The 16,134-nt window shown below is 34.9% G+C and overlaps 1 protein-coding gene across 1 annotated transcript in view; it reads right to left on the minus strand.

Moving 5' to 3' along the window:
- The window catches only part of LOC136036032 (uncharacterized), a 113,571-nt gene that overhangs the window by 21,041 nt on the left and 76,396 nt on the right, over positions 1 to 16,134 (minus strand). The window contains exons 6-7 of the mRNA XM_065717962.1: positions 11,170 to 11,392; positions 1,526 to 1,847 (exon numbers count right to left, since the gene is read on the minus strand). Of these exons, the coding sequence (XP_065574034.1) occupies positions 1,526 to 1,847; positions 11,170 to 11,392 (545 nt within the window). The remainder of the gene's footprint in view (positions 1 to 1,525; positions 1,848 to 11,169; positions 11,393 to 16,134) is intronic.

The raw sequence follows: 16,134 nt of genomic DNA on the forward strand, positions 1-16,134 counted from the left end.
GAAATTTACCGGATTGTGGGACGGACTCTCAGCTTCTTTGTATCAGGGTATCCAGCAGTTGGCTCTAAATTCATACCGGTAGGAATTCTACTACAAAAATGGTCGATCTAAACATTGTGGGAAGTAAGAATTGGTGCCATAGGTTTTGCTATTTAGGGCCCTGGACCCTATAGAGCCTCTCAGAGGTAGTGAAAGGCAATAGATATCTAAGTTCTTGTCACTAGGATATATAGTAGAACGAACTATCAGATTTTACCATAACCAAGAAAAGCGTAATACTAAGTGCCCTACTAGTGCTTATACAGGGTCCTCACTCGGGGCCTGTCTTTTTGGGAGGGGGTTGCTACATTCTCTTGTATGGACTTCTAAAATATTGTTTCTTATATCATTTAGTAGATTTTGTGATGTGTCCTGATATCCTTGTTGGATGTTAACCAAAAATGGCCAGAAATAGCAGTAACCGTCCTAATTTTGCCTTGTGTGAGTTCATTCTGACCTATGTGGTGGGGGGGGGGGGGTTCTAAGCTAATTTTGTCCTATGTTAATAAAACCTTTTGAGGATTAAGGGACTACAGAGGGCTAAATATGATTTTCAGTAATCAGAATTTGATGCACAATTGAAAGGGGGAGTGAGAAAGGGGAGGGTGGCTTTGAATTATCGTCATCAGGACATGTAGCACAGAAACCATCCCATTTTATTAAACAACATGATAGAACTTATAGAATCCCCTTTTGTCTCTCCCCCATAGAAGTTGTAACAGGACTTAACTCCTCATAGGCAAAATTATGAAACTGGCTCTAATTTCCCACTGACTTTGGTTGAGGTCCAATCCTGGTAAACACTTCGATAACGAGACTTTAGGGTCATCCATTGACCCTAAAGTCTCCATTGAGGAGCCTAAAATCATCATCCATTGAGGTTGAACCATTCCTTGGTTTAAAAAAAGCAAAAAGAGCACATCCTACTTCTGACTAAATTGAACTAATATCTGAGAGCCTCTTTAGGCTTCTGGTTATATTCTGATGAAACGAATTAATGAACCTACCTCCCTTTTCTTTTCCCAAACTGTTTGAATTTCTTCGGCAAAGAGTTCGGCTTATATACCTTTCCGTGTCAGCATGCCCGCACCCTTATGCATCTCAGTAAACATCCTTGCTTATAGAGATACATCCCTGCTTATAAAGATACATCCCTACTTACAAAGAAAAGTTTATTTCTCAATTACAATTACAGGAAATTCAATTAACTAGAAAATTTATCAGAAATTAGAAACTTAAATATTAATTAGAAATATTAATTATAAATTTAAAATTTAGAAAATTAATTTTACTCATTAAAAGCAGTTCCACGAAACTGAAATTGTCCTATCCCCGTCTATTATTTGATGTTAAAGTTATAATTATAATTCAAAATTGGAAAGGAAATGGAATTTTTCTTTAGGCCATGGATCAGTAGAGCCCTTTCATTTTATAAAAATGAGCAAAAAAATTAACATAATAAAAATTGCGTAAGAGCAAAACCTACCAGACTTCACAGCATTACTTAGCAGACTTGTCAGACTTCTGGATCTTGTTGCAAGCTTCTCTGTTACTGATCTCAAAGCCATTACAGGAGAATACATCGTGAAAATTCTTTCTCTATATCTCTCCTCACCAAGAGGAGGATCTGCTTCTTCAGGCTCAAGCAGACGCAGTTCTATCGGACAATTAAAAGGATTATCTTCAACTGCTGGCTGTGATTTTGGCATTTGGCTTGCTATTGGGGTCTTCAGTTTGTCGCTTGAACGACTTGAGCAAAGTGCTTCTTCGATTTCATCGCTATGTGGTCTCTTGCCGCTTGTTAATTTCTTAAAGATAGATATAAATAAAACAAATGTTTACAAATGGAATAAAAGAAGTGACACTAAAACACAAAATAAGCTATCAATATATGAAGAGGGGACCACCCCTAAACCCCAGTTCCTTACGCTAATCTTAAGTTTTTTCTGACAGCCTTTCGGAGTGTCAAAAATATTGCAAGTTGGTAAATACAAGTCTTATTTACCGATTACCCTTCAAAATAACTGACCTGAGCATTTAATATTTAGAAAAATATGCAACTAAACGAGAACCAGGATTCTAGAATTACTGCAGTAAGGAAGTATAATTTTTTTTCTCTGTTTTTATTATAAAATTCTGATCGATCTCAAATGTGCAAGTATCCTAGGCTATCTCAAAAGTGAGCCACTTGTAGACAGTGTGATCACTGGAATTAGAGAGCCAACAAATTAAGTTTTGAATCCCTTTTAGACGATTGGTAAAGCCAGAATTTTCATGGGACATTTTGTGACACTAAATGTCAGTATTGGCATTTTACTGTGGCGCAATCTCTATTGTTGCAAAAATGGGGCCTGAAGCTTCTAGTCTACTTTCTCGATATTTTATGACTGCTGAATCAATAGGATTATCCTGCCAGTAATAAAAGAATAAAACTAGACATTAATAAACACTTAACTTTGACAATCATTCTTCGGAAAAATACAGAATTTCTGATTTTTATCAACAAGTGCTAGAAACCACCATCGCAGATTTCTCGGATATATTTAATCCGTATAGTAAGTATAATTTGTATATGAATTGCCCCCTTTTGGAAGTGTGTTCCCGCCTTTCCCAAAATTATACATATTTTCTCGTAGTGAATATATTTGAATAGAAACCGTTAAAATTAAAAACATTCTACATTTTTGGAACCATCAACAATTTTCTTTACAAAATCAGGAGATTCTTTTGATCCTTTCGATGTAGCTATTAAAATTTTGTTTTTAGAATTTTGGTGTCTACTGGCAAGAGACAGTTTTTGCTTAAAAATCGCTATCAGAGACAACAGCAAAAATTCATATGGTACGGCTAACTATATTATATCTATACGTAAGTCAAGCTTTGTGGGTAAGAACAGTGGCACTAATTAAAAACAATTTGGGAAAAGTTTTTCAAATATTGAGGTATTTTTAAGATATACGGTAGGGTGCAATTTTTCTTCAGTGAAAATAACCTTAAAGGTAATTTTTCAATGTTTAACATTTTCAAAACTTGCTTCAGTTTTAATCATTTTTCAATTGTTTAATTTTTAATGCTTTGATAATTTAAAATTCTTGGCATTAAAAAAGGGAGCAATGAGTGACTAACGCTTAAGCCAAGAAACACTTATCGCTTAGATCAGTTGGGTCGCATGAGGCGGCATCAGATTGTCATGAACTCAATCTACCACTTCAATTCTTAATCCTTCCGATGTAATGGCAGATTGACGGAGGAAGTCTGCCAGAATTGGCCAAATATCCATTCTCTTATAAAACTAAAAAGCTGAAAACCGATTTAAGATGTTTTTTTATTCACGGGCCGGCACATAGGAACTTATTCATGGATACCTACCCTAATGTAAAACAAAAAGGTTAAAACAAAATGGTTTCTCATTTATGAGTTGGCCCAAAAATACTCATGCTACTTATACGTACTTATATTTACATATCCAGCCTCATATAAAACCAAAAGTAAAACAAATTGAAGATGGTTTTTGATTCATGAGCTGACTCATACATGATTATCCTACTTATACTTATACATTCGACGCCCTATGCGCCAGCAATGGCTCTGAAGGATCTTTATCCTTTTTTTATACTTATACATTCAACTTCATATAAAACAAAAAGATAGACGAGAGCCGGGAAAAGATAGCCTATAAGATAGCCGAGAGCACCACTTAAGCTGCTTGTACGTACTTATACGTAAATATCTAACCCCATGTAAAAAAGCATAAAAAAAAAAATTAAGATCATTTTTCATTCCTGAGCTGACTCATACATACGTACTCATACGCACATATCCAACCTCATATAAAACAAATTTAAGTTAGAACACTTTTGAAATGTTTTTTTTTTTACTCTTGAGCTGACTCATACATACTAATGCTATTTATACATATGTACACATCCAACCCCATATAAAACAAAAGTTGTAAACAATCTAAGAAGTTTTTTTATTCATGAGCTGACTCACACATACTTATACTACTTACACGTACGTTTATGAACCGATTCGTACATAATTATACTACTTATACGTACTTATACGTACATTTCCATCCTCATATAAAACAAAAAAGTTAAAGGTTTTTTGTTCTTGAGCTGACTCATACATAATTAAATAAAAAAACAAGTTTTTTGAAATGAAAGTAAGGAGCGACATTAAAACATAAAACGAACAGAAATTACTACTTATATGAAAGGGGATTTTCCTTCTCGATACCCCGCCCTTTACGCTAAAATTTTTTATTGTTTTAAAAAGTAGAGTTGCGAGAAAGAGTCAAACTTTAACGCAAGGAGCGGGGTGTCGAGGAGGAAAAGCCCCTTTCATATAAGGAGTAATTTCTGTTCGTTTTAAGTTTTAATGTCGCTCCTTACTTTCATTTCAAAAAACTTGTTTTTTTTATTTAATTTCTGAAAGTTTTGAATTAATGCATGTCTGATTTTGGCTCTTCGTACATAAATCATTAAAATGAAATTTGCTATTAATTCTTTTTTTGGCTAAAAGGCTTTCTCTTAGTTTTGATCAGACGATTTTGAGAAATAAGGGGTGGGGAAGGAGGCCTAGTTGCCCTCCAATTTTTCGGTTACTTATAAAGGCAACTAGAACTTTTAATTTTTAACGAACGTTTTTATTAATAAAAAATACACGTAACTTAAGAATTAACTTACGTAACAAACTTTTATATTCTTATATTTTTGATTATATATATGAGGGAGTTTGTCCCGTCGTTAATACTTCGCTCTTCACACTCAATCTTGAGTTTTGTCCCAATTCTTTAAGAATGACCCCTGAATCAGAAAGGTCGTAGAATAAATAGTTGAAATTACTAAAAATAATTTAGCATAAAGAGCGAAGTATTTATCTCCTTCTAAATACCTCGCTCTTTATGCTAAAGTATTTTTAGAACCCCTCATATGCGTAATAGTCTCTGTTCGTTTTAAGTTTTAATGCTTCTCCTTACTTTCAATTGAAAAAAACTTTTCCATGTTTATATTTTCATTGTTTTTTTTAATAGTAATGCAAGAAAATCCTGCGCCCTTTTCATTGAATTTCTCTTCTCCCATGAAATATTCCTCCAAGGAAAGATCCTCCCATATAGCCTCCTCCCCTGAACCCCACACCCAAACAAAAAAAAACCCTGAAAACGTCGGTACACTTCCCAATAACCATTACTGTATGTAAACATTGGTCAAAGTTAGTAACTTGCAGCCCCTCCTCCAGGGACTGTGGGGGGTAAGTCATCCCCAAAGACATAGTTATTATGGTTTTCGACTATGCGTAACAAATGGCTATATCAGAATTTTGATCCGTTGACTTTGGGAAAAAATGAGCGTGGGAGGGGGCCTAGGTACCCTCCAATTTTATCGGTCACTTAAAAAGGGCACCAGAACTTTTCATTTCCGTTAGAATGAGCCCTCTTGCAACACTCTAGGACCACTTGGTCGATACGATGACCCCTGGGAAAAAAAAAAAACAAAAAAAAAACAAACAAATAAACACGCACCCGTGATTAGTCTTCTGGCAAAAAGTACGAAATCCCACATTTTTGTAGATTGGACCTTGAAACTTTTTCTATTCGTTACGATCCTATGACTTTTAGGGGGTGTTTCCCCCTATTTTCCAAAATAAGGCAAATTTTCTCAGGCTCGTAACTTTTGATGACAAAGACTAAATTTGATAAAACTTATATATTTGAAATCAGCATAAAAATCAGATTCTTTTGATATATCTTTTAGCATCGAAGCTCTCTTTTTTAGAGTTTCTTTTACTATTGAGCCGGGTCGCTCCTTACTACAGTTCGTTACCACGAACTGTTTGATTTTGCTACTTATACGAATTTAAACCTACATATCCAGCCTCATATAAAAAAAGGTAAACAAAATTTTATTCATGTTCTGACTTACACATACTAATGCTACTTATACGTACTCATGGGCATAGGGTAGGGGGGCAACTGCCCACTGGAACTTCAAATTTGCATAAGATATTTACGAGATCTCCCCGTATGTTGGAATTTTTCTGTTGGATCTTCACTGGTAGATGGTTGAAAAAGCAGGAGATAAATAGATATTTCCAAATATCGTTTTCAGTATCGATATTCACGCTTCTATATTCGAATTGATTTTTTGTCTAATACACAAATATTAGACTGACCCACGATCGGCAAAGTTTGGCTTTTGTAAATCTCCAGGAATTGATTCAAGGGATAAGAAGCTGCTGAGTATGCCAAAGCAAAGTTAACTCACTGAATACCGTCCTTGAAAAAGACACTTAGAGATACTCTACCACTTTTCCACTTGGATGCTTCTCTATCTAAGTATTCAAAAGTGCCAAACCCTGGCCTTTCTGGTACTGGTTCGGCCGTATCTGGCATATGTTCGGCTACCTGACCAAAGAAGTGGCCAGGAAACGTTACTAATTTTTATTTTTGGCTAGAAAAATATGAAAGGAAAATGGTCTGTATAAAATACTACAAAACCATTTTAAGGTTAAAAAGCAAACTAAAGAGTATTAATTTCAAATCATGAATTGACTGATCAACACCAAAAGTAAGCCACTCCGCTAATCTTGATGTTCCACCTGTCAGTGGTTGCAGTTTCATTTCAATTTCTGTCTTAAAGACACTATGCGTCTTCTCATTAGCGCACAGTCTCTTACTCCAGTCTCCTTCAGAAAGTGGACCTTAAGTTTTTCATTTGCTACTTTTTTGATAACGATAATATAGTAAATAGAGTTCCCTTTCTTGCTCTACAGATCAACCAGAATGCAATCACCAGCCTTGACTTTCTCAGTGTCAAATTGGAAGTTGCTGGTAGGAGGCTTAAACGTCCATACTGGAGTCTGAAGAGCTGTTTTATACAGACTCATCTATGTAAGAATCGTCACTCCAACTGCAACTTTTGTTACTCGAAATATACCTTTTGTTTTCAAGCCTTTTCACTTCTCTGACTTTCTTTTTTTCCAAGACTAGGGTTTTCTTGGCAGATACAGCTTTTATCCCAGCAGTAATATGTTCTTTCACAGAGGTGTTAGTCAGCCCTTCTGACATTTTCATACATTTTTTTCCGTTGATTTTTCGTCTTAACCCATTTGGAAAGGGGCTTGTATGGACCATCTCTTTCAACGAATCATCTGCATACATTTGCTTCTAATTTAGACATAACCTGTACTGCGTCAGTTTCGTAGTCTATGTTAAAGAAAGAGTTTAAATATCTCACGAACTTGCGCTGAGCATAGAAAGTTCCCTGTTAAGTGCTTCACTAGATGTAGTGGGCATTCTGTCTGGGACATATGACAAGAATAACTCATAATCCTTGAAGACATCTCTGTTGGTGGGGTAGATTTCACTTACTCTGGATCCACTGATTATAATTTCAAGAATTAAAGCCTTTGCAGATGCTTTTCCCAGCAGCTCAGCAATCCTATACCCCAATAAAGTTTTACATTTATGGGCAGTCATAAAATTTGCTGATTCCTGGTTGCAGTAGGCCTTAAGGGGCCCCATGACTGTTCTTTCTAGAGGCTGTAGTTTGAGATTAGTGTGGGGAGGGATAGTTAAATGTACAACACCATTACCTTAAGCTAGATCAAACAATCCAGTGGTATATGGGCTGATCTGAGATGACTGTTTGGAGGGTTTTACTTGAATGATAAAATGCCGCAAGTAAAGCAAACACTGAGAGGTAGTCTTCCAGCCAGAAGCATTTTCTGAGCCAATCATGAAGATTCCTGGTAAAGCTCTCTTGAGTAAAGTTTCTGGACACTGTCATCCGGGAGAAATAATTAGAGGAGGGACTATGTTCCCAATGGATTGACGCCAGCACAAATCGTGGTTAACTGACCTCTTTCTGCTGACGTAACCTTTCTGCTTACTTTTGGCCTCATTGTGCGATGATCTTACCAAGGTTTTGGATATTCCTCAAATTCGATTTGTCAACATTCCAAATGTCTTATGGTCTGATCATTTGTTTTTCTTAGCCTCGCTCCAGGTTGTCAAAGAAAGCTCCTACACTGTGACGGTTGAAAGCAGTTGGCCTTCACAAGCTTGTACCTTCTGCCGTCCTTATTGATATAATTCTAAGGCGACCCATAAAACTACGGTACCAATCTTTACCAGTAATTCTTTCACTGTCTCCACCACCTTTGCATTTCCTGTTATCTGGAATTTTTATTCCCTTAGTAATGGCATAATATGCAAGTTTGCGTGCTTCTAAGGGAAGTAAAGTTGAAATGCATATCATCTACCGTTTTCAAATAAGGTTTTAGTCGTATTTCTTGTTCCTCTGTAAATATTTATCATGTGTTGTGACAGGGTGTAAAGAAACTCACGTCCAGGCTTTGTAGAGGGGTATTCAGATTCCCAACTTCTTTCATGTAGTCTTGCAGCGTTCCTCTATTGATACATATGGCACTTGCAGAGAATCCGACTGACTTTTTGTCCACTAAGACAGAAACACTTTTTTTTTCTTCTGGATCCCAACCTTTTTTCTTACTTTTCTCCTCGGTTTTACTTTTAAGCATTTTATGTTAATGAGATTTAACAGGAAAAATAGAATTTCAGTTCACCTACTGGTCTGATAGGGTTAACAACGCCAGGTTGAGCTTGCCTAAAACTTAAAATATACTGTTTACACAGCTTTTATAAACATAGCCCACTTTTGGACACCTTGGTACGGGAAGTCGAACCTACTTCGGGTATTATGGCCGAAAGTAGGAATTGACCATCCCGTGGAATGAAAAAGTGCTACAGCAAACCGGTGAAGATGGCATACCTCGGAACCTGCCAAAAAACACAAAAAACTGGCAAATAATAAGAAATTACAACGTGAGTTTATGGCTTTTCTAGCATTCGTAATTAGACCAAGGCCTTCAGACAAAAATCGAACAAAATTCCAGATTTAATCACCATAAGTCGTTGTCAGATCTGTTATTTTTGGTAAAAAGAATTAATCAAGACTAGACATTTCAAAAACACATACTGGCATCTTTCAGAGCTTTTATATTCCGCCAGGAGTCCCCATAGGTTTTAATATTGAAATTGTTTGCTTTGGCTAAACGTGGGTTGTGCTGATCGTGGGCTGATCTCCCCTATACCAATTTCGATTTCTAACATTGCCCAACTTTAAACTTTTGAATTGAATTCTTAGAAAAAGAAGCTGTTATCCAACTATATTGTAATTTGTGTCAAATCACTTTTATGGTCTTTATGTTTTCTGGAAATTGAAAATAAGATAGAGAATTTATTATATTATAGTATTGCCACAAAAGTAGAAGTATTGCCGCATAATAGAAGGCCTACAATTTTTTTAATCCAAAGATTTTGTTTTCTACTACAAAAGAAATTTTTAGATTCAAACCAAGTCTTATAGAAAACCTTTTTCTTGTTGACATGGTATGCATTATCTTATAATAAATGACGGACGGTCTAAAAGATTCAAATTCTCACAATTGTACGAATTTTAATTTAAGGCGTCAAATTCTAAGGCGTTTTTATTCTTTCAAAGTACAAGTTGGTATATATGCTTTAAAAAGCTGGGTGAAATTGAGAAATACGAAGTTTGAAATTTAGGGGTCGCTTTTCCCAGTGATTTCACAAGCTTGAAATTTTGACAAGGTTCCATTTTTGTCCGTAACGGACCTCAGAGCCTAAGCATAACACAGGAGGGAGTCCAGTTGTCATCCAACCATATTTGACTCTTAATAAGGCATTATAAATGTCGATTTCTAGTTGATTGTGAATTCTTCTAACATCCTACAATCACTGGTTCGATAAGATGATTCGAGGTGGAAAAAATAAGAACAAGTAAATAGACACGCCAAAATACGAAATTTTGTATTTTTCCTTATTAGGGGCTAGAAAGTTCTGTAACGAGGTTCTTGAGCGTTCATATTTTGATGGTATGATTCTAGTAAAATCAGATAAATGTGGAGGGAGGTTGTGTTTACAATTTTTCTGAATTTATATAGTTTTGCTTATGCTAACAACTTACTGTGAGCTGTTTAAATTAGTAGATTTAACAAACTTGAAATGAACATAAGAAGGAAGTTCTGTTGCTGTATTCCAACACTTGGGCTTTAAACATAAACAGGTAACTCTTTACTTACAGACCTTTGCCACAAACTATTTTACGTAGTTTTGTCTTTGCTGCTAAGAAACCTGTTGCATTATTTTTGTATCAAGCTATTACGCATTGAAAAATTCATTTGAAAAATGGAGGTTTTTGAACCCTTTAAAAGCAGCATGTCATTAGCGTTTTGATACGATATTTGAAAGGATACCTATACCTCGGCCCGTCAATGACTATCTAGTAAGTCAATGAAAGTGGTTTTTAGTCGAACCGATGAAAGATTTTCATAGAAAATGGTTATTATTATTATCCACAACGTTTAGCTAATTATAAATCAGTAGCACATAATTAAGAATTAAACCGTCTGTTAACTGGGCATTGTTTATTTGTAACAATATCCGTCGGAAATCCGCAGAAATTCGTTATTCAGGACCACCACCCCCCTCTTAGGATAGAAAAACTATGCAGTCAAAGTTTTAAAACATTTGAAAAGACACTGGTAACCATTAGGCCAAAAATGTTTCTTTTTCCAAACTTTGCGTTTTCTCGTCTGGGAAATTTTCGAAAGTTTCGTCCCTCTAAGAAAAATTTCCGTGGGAGCCTGTGCTACAAGTCTCCGTTTTGGTTAATCCTGCCTCAGAAAAATAAGAATGTGTCTCAAGGGGCATACATTATTAGGGACCCCCCAACTCCCCCCCCCCCCCCCCCGAAAAGACGCCATTGGACTTAGATTCCTACCTTTGAAAACAGCTCGGCAAATAGTTTTTCGGAATTATCTCAGAAACTAAGTTGTGATCTATTTTAATTAATTACTCTGAATTTAGATTGTTATCAAAAGAAATTAATTTCTCTGTTTTTAAAATAAAATTGGAATAAATAGAGAGTATATTTTAAAGAATCACTTTTTGACAAGTACCTAAGAAGTGTGAAAAACGTCAGATACGACGTTTAGATACGAGAGGGAAACTGTTCCTTTTTGCATATACACAGTCTGTTTTAATTTTGAACCATTGACATAAAAATATGTAGGACAAATTACCTGAAGGGCCCTTCTAACGAAGCTGTAACATGTTTCGCTAGGAGAAGACAGTTCAGAGGAGCTTTGGGATATCAGTGGCTGCTGAGACGAAGGATCAATACGACGGGAACGCCCGCGAGGACGCCGACGTGATGTCACATACTCTTCACTACTTCCTATTGGCTCTGACGTAATGGGATCATGCGTTGCTGGTCTTACTGCAGAAGTGACGCGGCTCGAATTTCTATGAATGAAGAGAAATACCGTTAGTAACAGCAAACAAGGAATGTAAATGAGACGAGGAAACGAGTTGAGATCTTAAAATCCTATTGATCTGGAAGGAATATAAGTTATTGAATGACTATTAAAAATTTCTCGTCGGTGGTGACTAGGGATGTGAATTGTAATAGAATCTCAGCATTTATTTTCCAGTTTATACATGCCTTTCGTTGAAAATGAAATAGAAATGAATCCTTAGGAGAACTTAAATGCTTGCATTTCAAATTGCTCTATTACTGTGCTTCAACTTTGGTATTTGGGTCAATACTCCTATGGATATAAGTTAGAGTTGGAGCTTGCTATTTTCGGGACCCAAAAGATAGTACCCCCACTATCCTTTGCCCTTTCTATCCCGGCTTTCCTAAAGGAAAGCTAATCCCGGTACCGTTTCAAAACCGATAAATAAAATACATGGCATGATGGTAACTCCCCGTATATAATGTAGAGCAGCGACTGGTACGATTTGAATGAGGTGTGATCGGAAATTGTATCAGAGTGTGAACGGAAATTCGGAAAATATCTGGCTTTTGGATGGGGTGGTCCCAGGTTTTTCTCCCCTGAGCACATGTTTGATAAGGAGGGACTTTGTATCTCAACTGAACTTGGCGACAATAAGAGCTAATATCTAAGCTTTGGCTTTGGAGAACCCGATCTGACCTCCTCGAGAAAGTTGGGAGCCTGAAATTTTATCACCACACTATCTACCTGAAATTAATGTTGGGTTACAGCGAAATTTAGTGAAATTTAAGAGCTATTTACTCAAAAAATAGTGCACCGCCATTAACACCCACTAGACTAAAAACTGCTGGAATATGCGACGACTTGGTCTATTCTCTCGTATGTAGTGTCTCTTAAGGATATTCTTCATATTATCATCCAAATAACTCCTTAGTTCTAACTGAAAAAGTTCTAACCAAAAAAGAGTTTATTTCCTATGGTTTTCTCTTTTTGGTTCTTGGGGGAAAGGGCAAAGGCAATTCACCTTAAAACACCTCGATAAAATCAATTATGGTTTTATCAATAAGTGGAACCCGATAATAAATGGAGGCACTAGAATGTCAGTTACAGATTGTCAAATGTCATTTAAATGTCCAACGACATTATTAAATGTCAAACGACATTATCAAATATCATTAAAATGACATTATCAAATGCCAATTAGAAATGTCAATAGATTTTCATGAGCCCTGAAAGTAGGAACAGACATCTTGTTTTTAGACCTTCCAAATTTTTGTGATATCATTGAGTTTCTTAGGTTTTTATATTAGCAAGCTGCAGCCTCCATTTTAAATCCAAAGAGGCCCGACCCAGTATCGAAGAGGCGAATTAACTTTTACCAGAGTTTGGGCCTCCTTCTTCTTCTTCGTCTTTAACACGCTTCTCCTGGATCTTCTTCCTTAGTTGCGAAAAACGAGTAAAAAGAAAATTATTTAAAAATTGACCACAGTTAAATTGAAAAAATCAACTTTCCTCAATAAACTAGCGTTAATAATTATGTCTCAGTCAAAAATACTATTTATTTCTTTAAGTTAATGATTAAAGAAAAAAAAAAATAATTAGAACTTGGATGGTTAACTAAATTCATGAGTACAATAGTTTCAATTTAGCAGTAAAAACTACTAGCAAGTAATAATTTCCACTAGAAGCGTGAATCGTATTTCCAAGTCCAGACAATTTTTGTCCTCTCGACAATAATCGCCTGGCAACTTTCCGCTAGTGGTGAAGATCGGGTATAAAGCTAATAAAACAGTAAAAAATTAAAAAAAGATTTTTAATATAAAACTAATAATAGAATTCCCAAAATTTTGGCTTTATATCTAGAAGCCCTTATAAACGGAAAATTAAAAGAAGGAAAAAATAAAACAAAACATAAAAAAAATAACAATGAAAAGATATACAGAAATATAAGAGAAACAGAAGGAAAAATTAATCCAATGTTAATTTAAACAAAATTCGATATGGTAGAGAACCAAAGTTTTCGTACTCTTATTGTTATTTTTATATCAAAAAGCTTTTTCAACTTTCCAAAGTCTTATTAAAAATTTTGCCCGTTTTTAACATATTTTCCTTTGAAATATAAATGGAAAGGCACTGTTTCTAAGAAATAATTTAAACAACATTGCAGCGATAAAATTTGCTTACAGCACATAAAATATTCCATTTTAAGTAAATGACTCTCAGAATCACCAGGGATGAGTTCATTATAGACTATTACTAGATTTATTATTTACTTAATGTGAACAGCTCTGAAGATGACACTACTTTTCCATCATACAAATGAAGAAACAAAAACAGTGGAAGACATGGCTAGTTTTCCAAGACAGTGGAACAGAAATTACACAGGAAGATATTATAACATTAATTATGTATTTAAAAAGCAGTAAACGTTCTAAAGGCATGAAGGGGTCGTATTACAGCTAAAAACAACAGTAAATATTCCCTACTGCCATCGGAATTACCACAAGCAATGTCAGCTCTAGACGTTACACCACAATAAACCCTACAAAAAGTAGGCCTGGGAATAGAATGGTTTGACTTAAATAAATATAAAAACAAATTATCAAATATAAGTAATGAGCAACGCTGAAACTTCAAATGAGCAAGAAATACCTTTAATAGGAGGGGAGCTGCTACCGCGCTTTGTTTCAAGCTCGTCATGTTTAAGAAGTTCCTGGCAATATACTGAAATACATTTTGATATTTCGTGAAAATACTTCTATTCTTTTGAAAATTCATCGGGAATTTGTAACTACCAACAAGGAACAGTTTTATTGTAATGAGTTGTTGCAAAAGGGTAGCTATCCCCTTGAAGACAACGATTTGAGGATTGAGAGGGGGCAAAAACCCCGTAAAGTCACGGTAATACTTTTTTGTTTTAGTTTATAATGATACCTTGTTAAAAGCAAGATAAAATTCATTGGAGGGTGCCAATAATAAAGCTCCGAAAAGAGTAGGTCGGGAGATGAAACAATTTAGCTGTAGGTGCCCTGGTGCTGCACCAGGCCTCGGATGATCTGGTGTTGCGATGAATGTAATGCCAATAGCAGTATTACCGTCTGCTGAGCCTCATCTTGAAGAAACAAAAAGATTGCTTTGAAGGCGTAGCCCCAAATTTCATCTTGGTAACATACACTAACCTGATACTTATATTATAACTTCAGCTCTTCACGGGGGTGATATAGGATGTTTTCTATTAAGGTTAAAGAAATAAATTGGTTAAAATTATAGGACTTTTGGAAGAGGTTATTAGTTCACCCAATAACAGGTTAGTAAGTGTAGTTTATCTGGAGGTATGACAGAATAGTAGATAAAGCTAACAGGATTCACAGTTGGGATTAATTTTGAGTACCTGTGGGTTAACAGACGTTTAAAATGAGGGGATAGTGATGGGGCTGGAGATAGTAAACGTAGCAAAAGGAGTATAGGGCGTGTTTGAAGACGAGGAGCTTCGGGAATTGCAGTGTTAAGTCACAGCTTCGACGTCCTCTAGAGTTTACTGACAATTAACGGTCTGGAAACATAATATATTATAATAATTAATAATAATATTTACTGGAAACGGTCTGGAAACATAATCTATCTATATAAAAATAAGTTGTCTGTCTGTGGATGTGTGGATGGATGTGTGGATGGATGTGTCAGGTGACGTCACCTGAAAAAACTGGATTAGGTGACGTCAAAACTGAAAAAACTAAAAAAAGGCAAAAACTACAAAAAAAAACTAAAAACTAATAAAAAAAATAAAAAAGCTAAAAAACTAAAAAAACTATAAAGGTAAAAACCAATAAAAAACTAAAAAAAAAACTGAAAAAACTAAAAAAAGGCAAAAACTACAAAAAAAAACTAAAAACTAATAAAAAAAGTAAAAAAGCTAAAAAACTAAAAAAACTAAAAAAACTAAAAAAAGGTAAAAAAATAAAAAAAATAAAAAATAAAAAAAAACTAAAAAAAAGGAAAAAACTGAAAAATAAGCTAACATAAAGGTAAAAACCAATAAAAAACTAAAAAAAAAAAAGGAAAAAACTAATAAATGACGACACTCAAAGAGAAAGCGACCAGGACAAAAGGAATGTTCGATTAGCAATCAACAAAGCACCGGGACACAGGGAGTATAAATGACGACCAGGACATAAGTAAAAAAAAAAAAACTATCTATATATATAAAAATAAGTTGTCTGTGGATCTGTGGATCGTGGATCAGGTGACGTCACCTGAAAAAACTGGATCAGGTGACGTCAAAACTGAAAAAACTAAAAAAAGGCAAAAACTACAAAAAAAACTAAAAACTAATAAAAAAAATAAAAAAGCTAAAAAACTAAAAAAACAAAAAAAGGCAAAAACTACAAAAAAAACTAAAAACTAATAAAAAAGCTAAAAAACTAAAAAAACTAAAAAAAAGGCAAAAACTACAAAAAAACTAAAAACTAATAAAAAAAATAAAAAAGCTAAAAAACTAAAAAAACTAAAAAAAGGTAAAAAACTAAAAAATAAATAACGACCGGGACACAGGGACACAACTACAACGGGGACACCGGGGGAAACAGGGGGATATAAATGACGACCGGGACAAAAAAACTAAAAAGAAATAAAAACTAAAAACTAATAAAAAAAACTAAAAAATCTAAAAATCTAAATAAGCTAAAAAAGAAAAAAAAGGAAAAAAATAAAGGAGAAAAACAAAACTAAAAAACGAATGTATATACAGAC

Source organism: Artemia franciscana, chromosome 15 (genome assembly GCF_032884065.1).
Source record: "Artemia franciscana chromosome 15, ASM3288406v1, whole genome shotgun sequence".
In the NCBI taxonomy this organism is placed as follows: Eukaryota; Metazoa; Arthropoda; class Branchiopoda; order Anostraca; family Artemiidae; genus Artemia; species Artemia franciscana.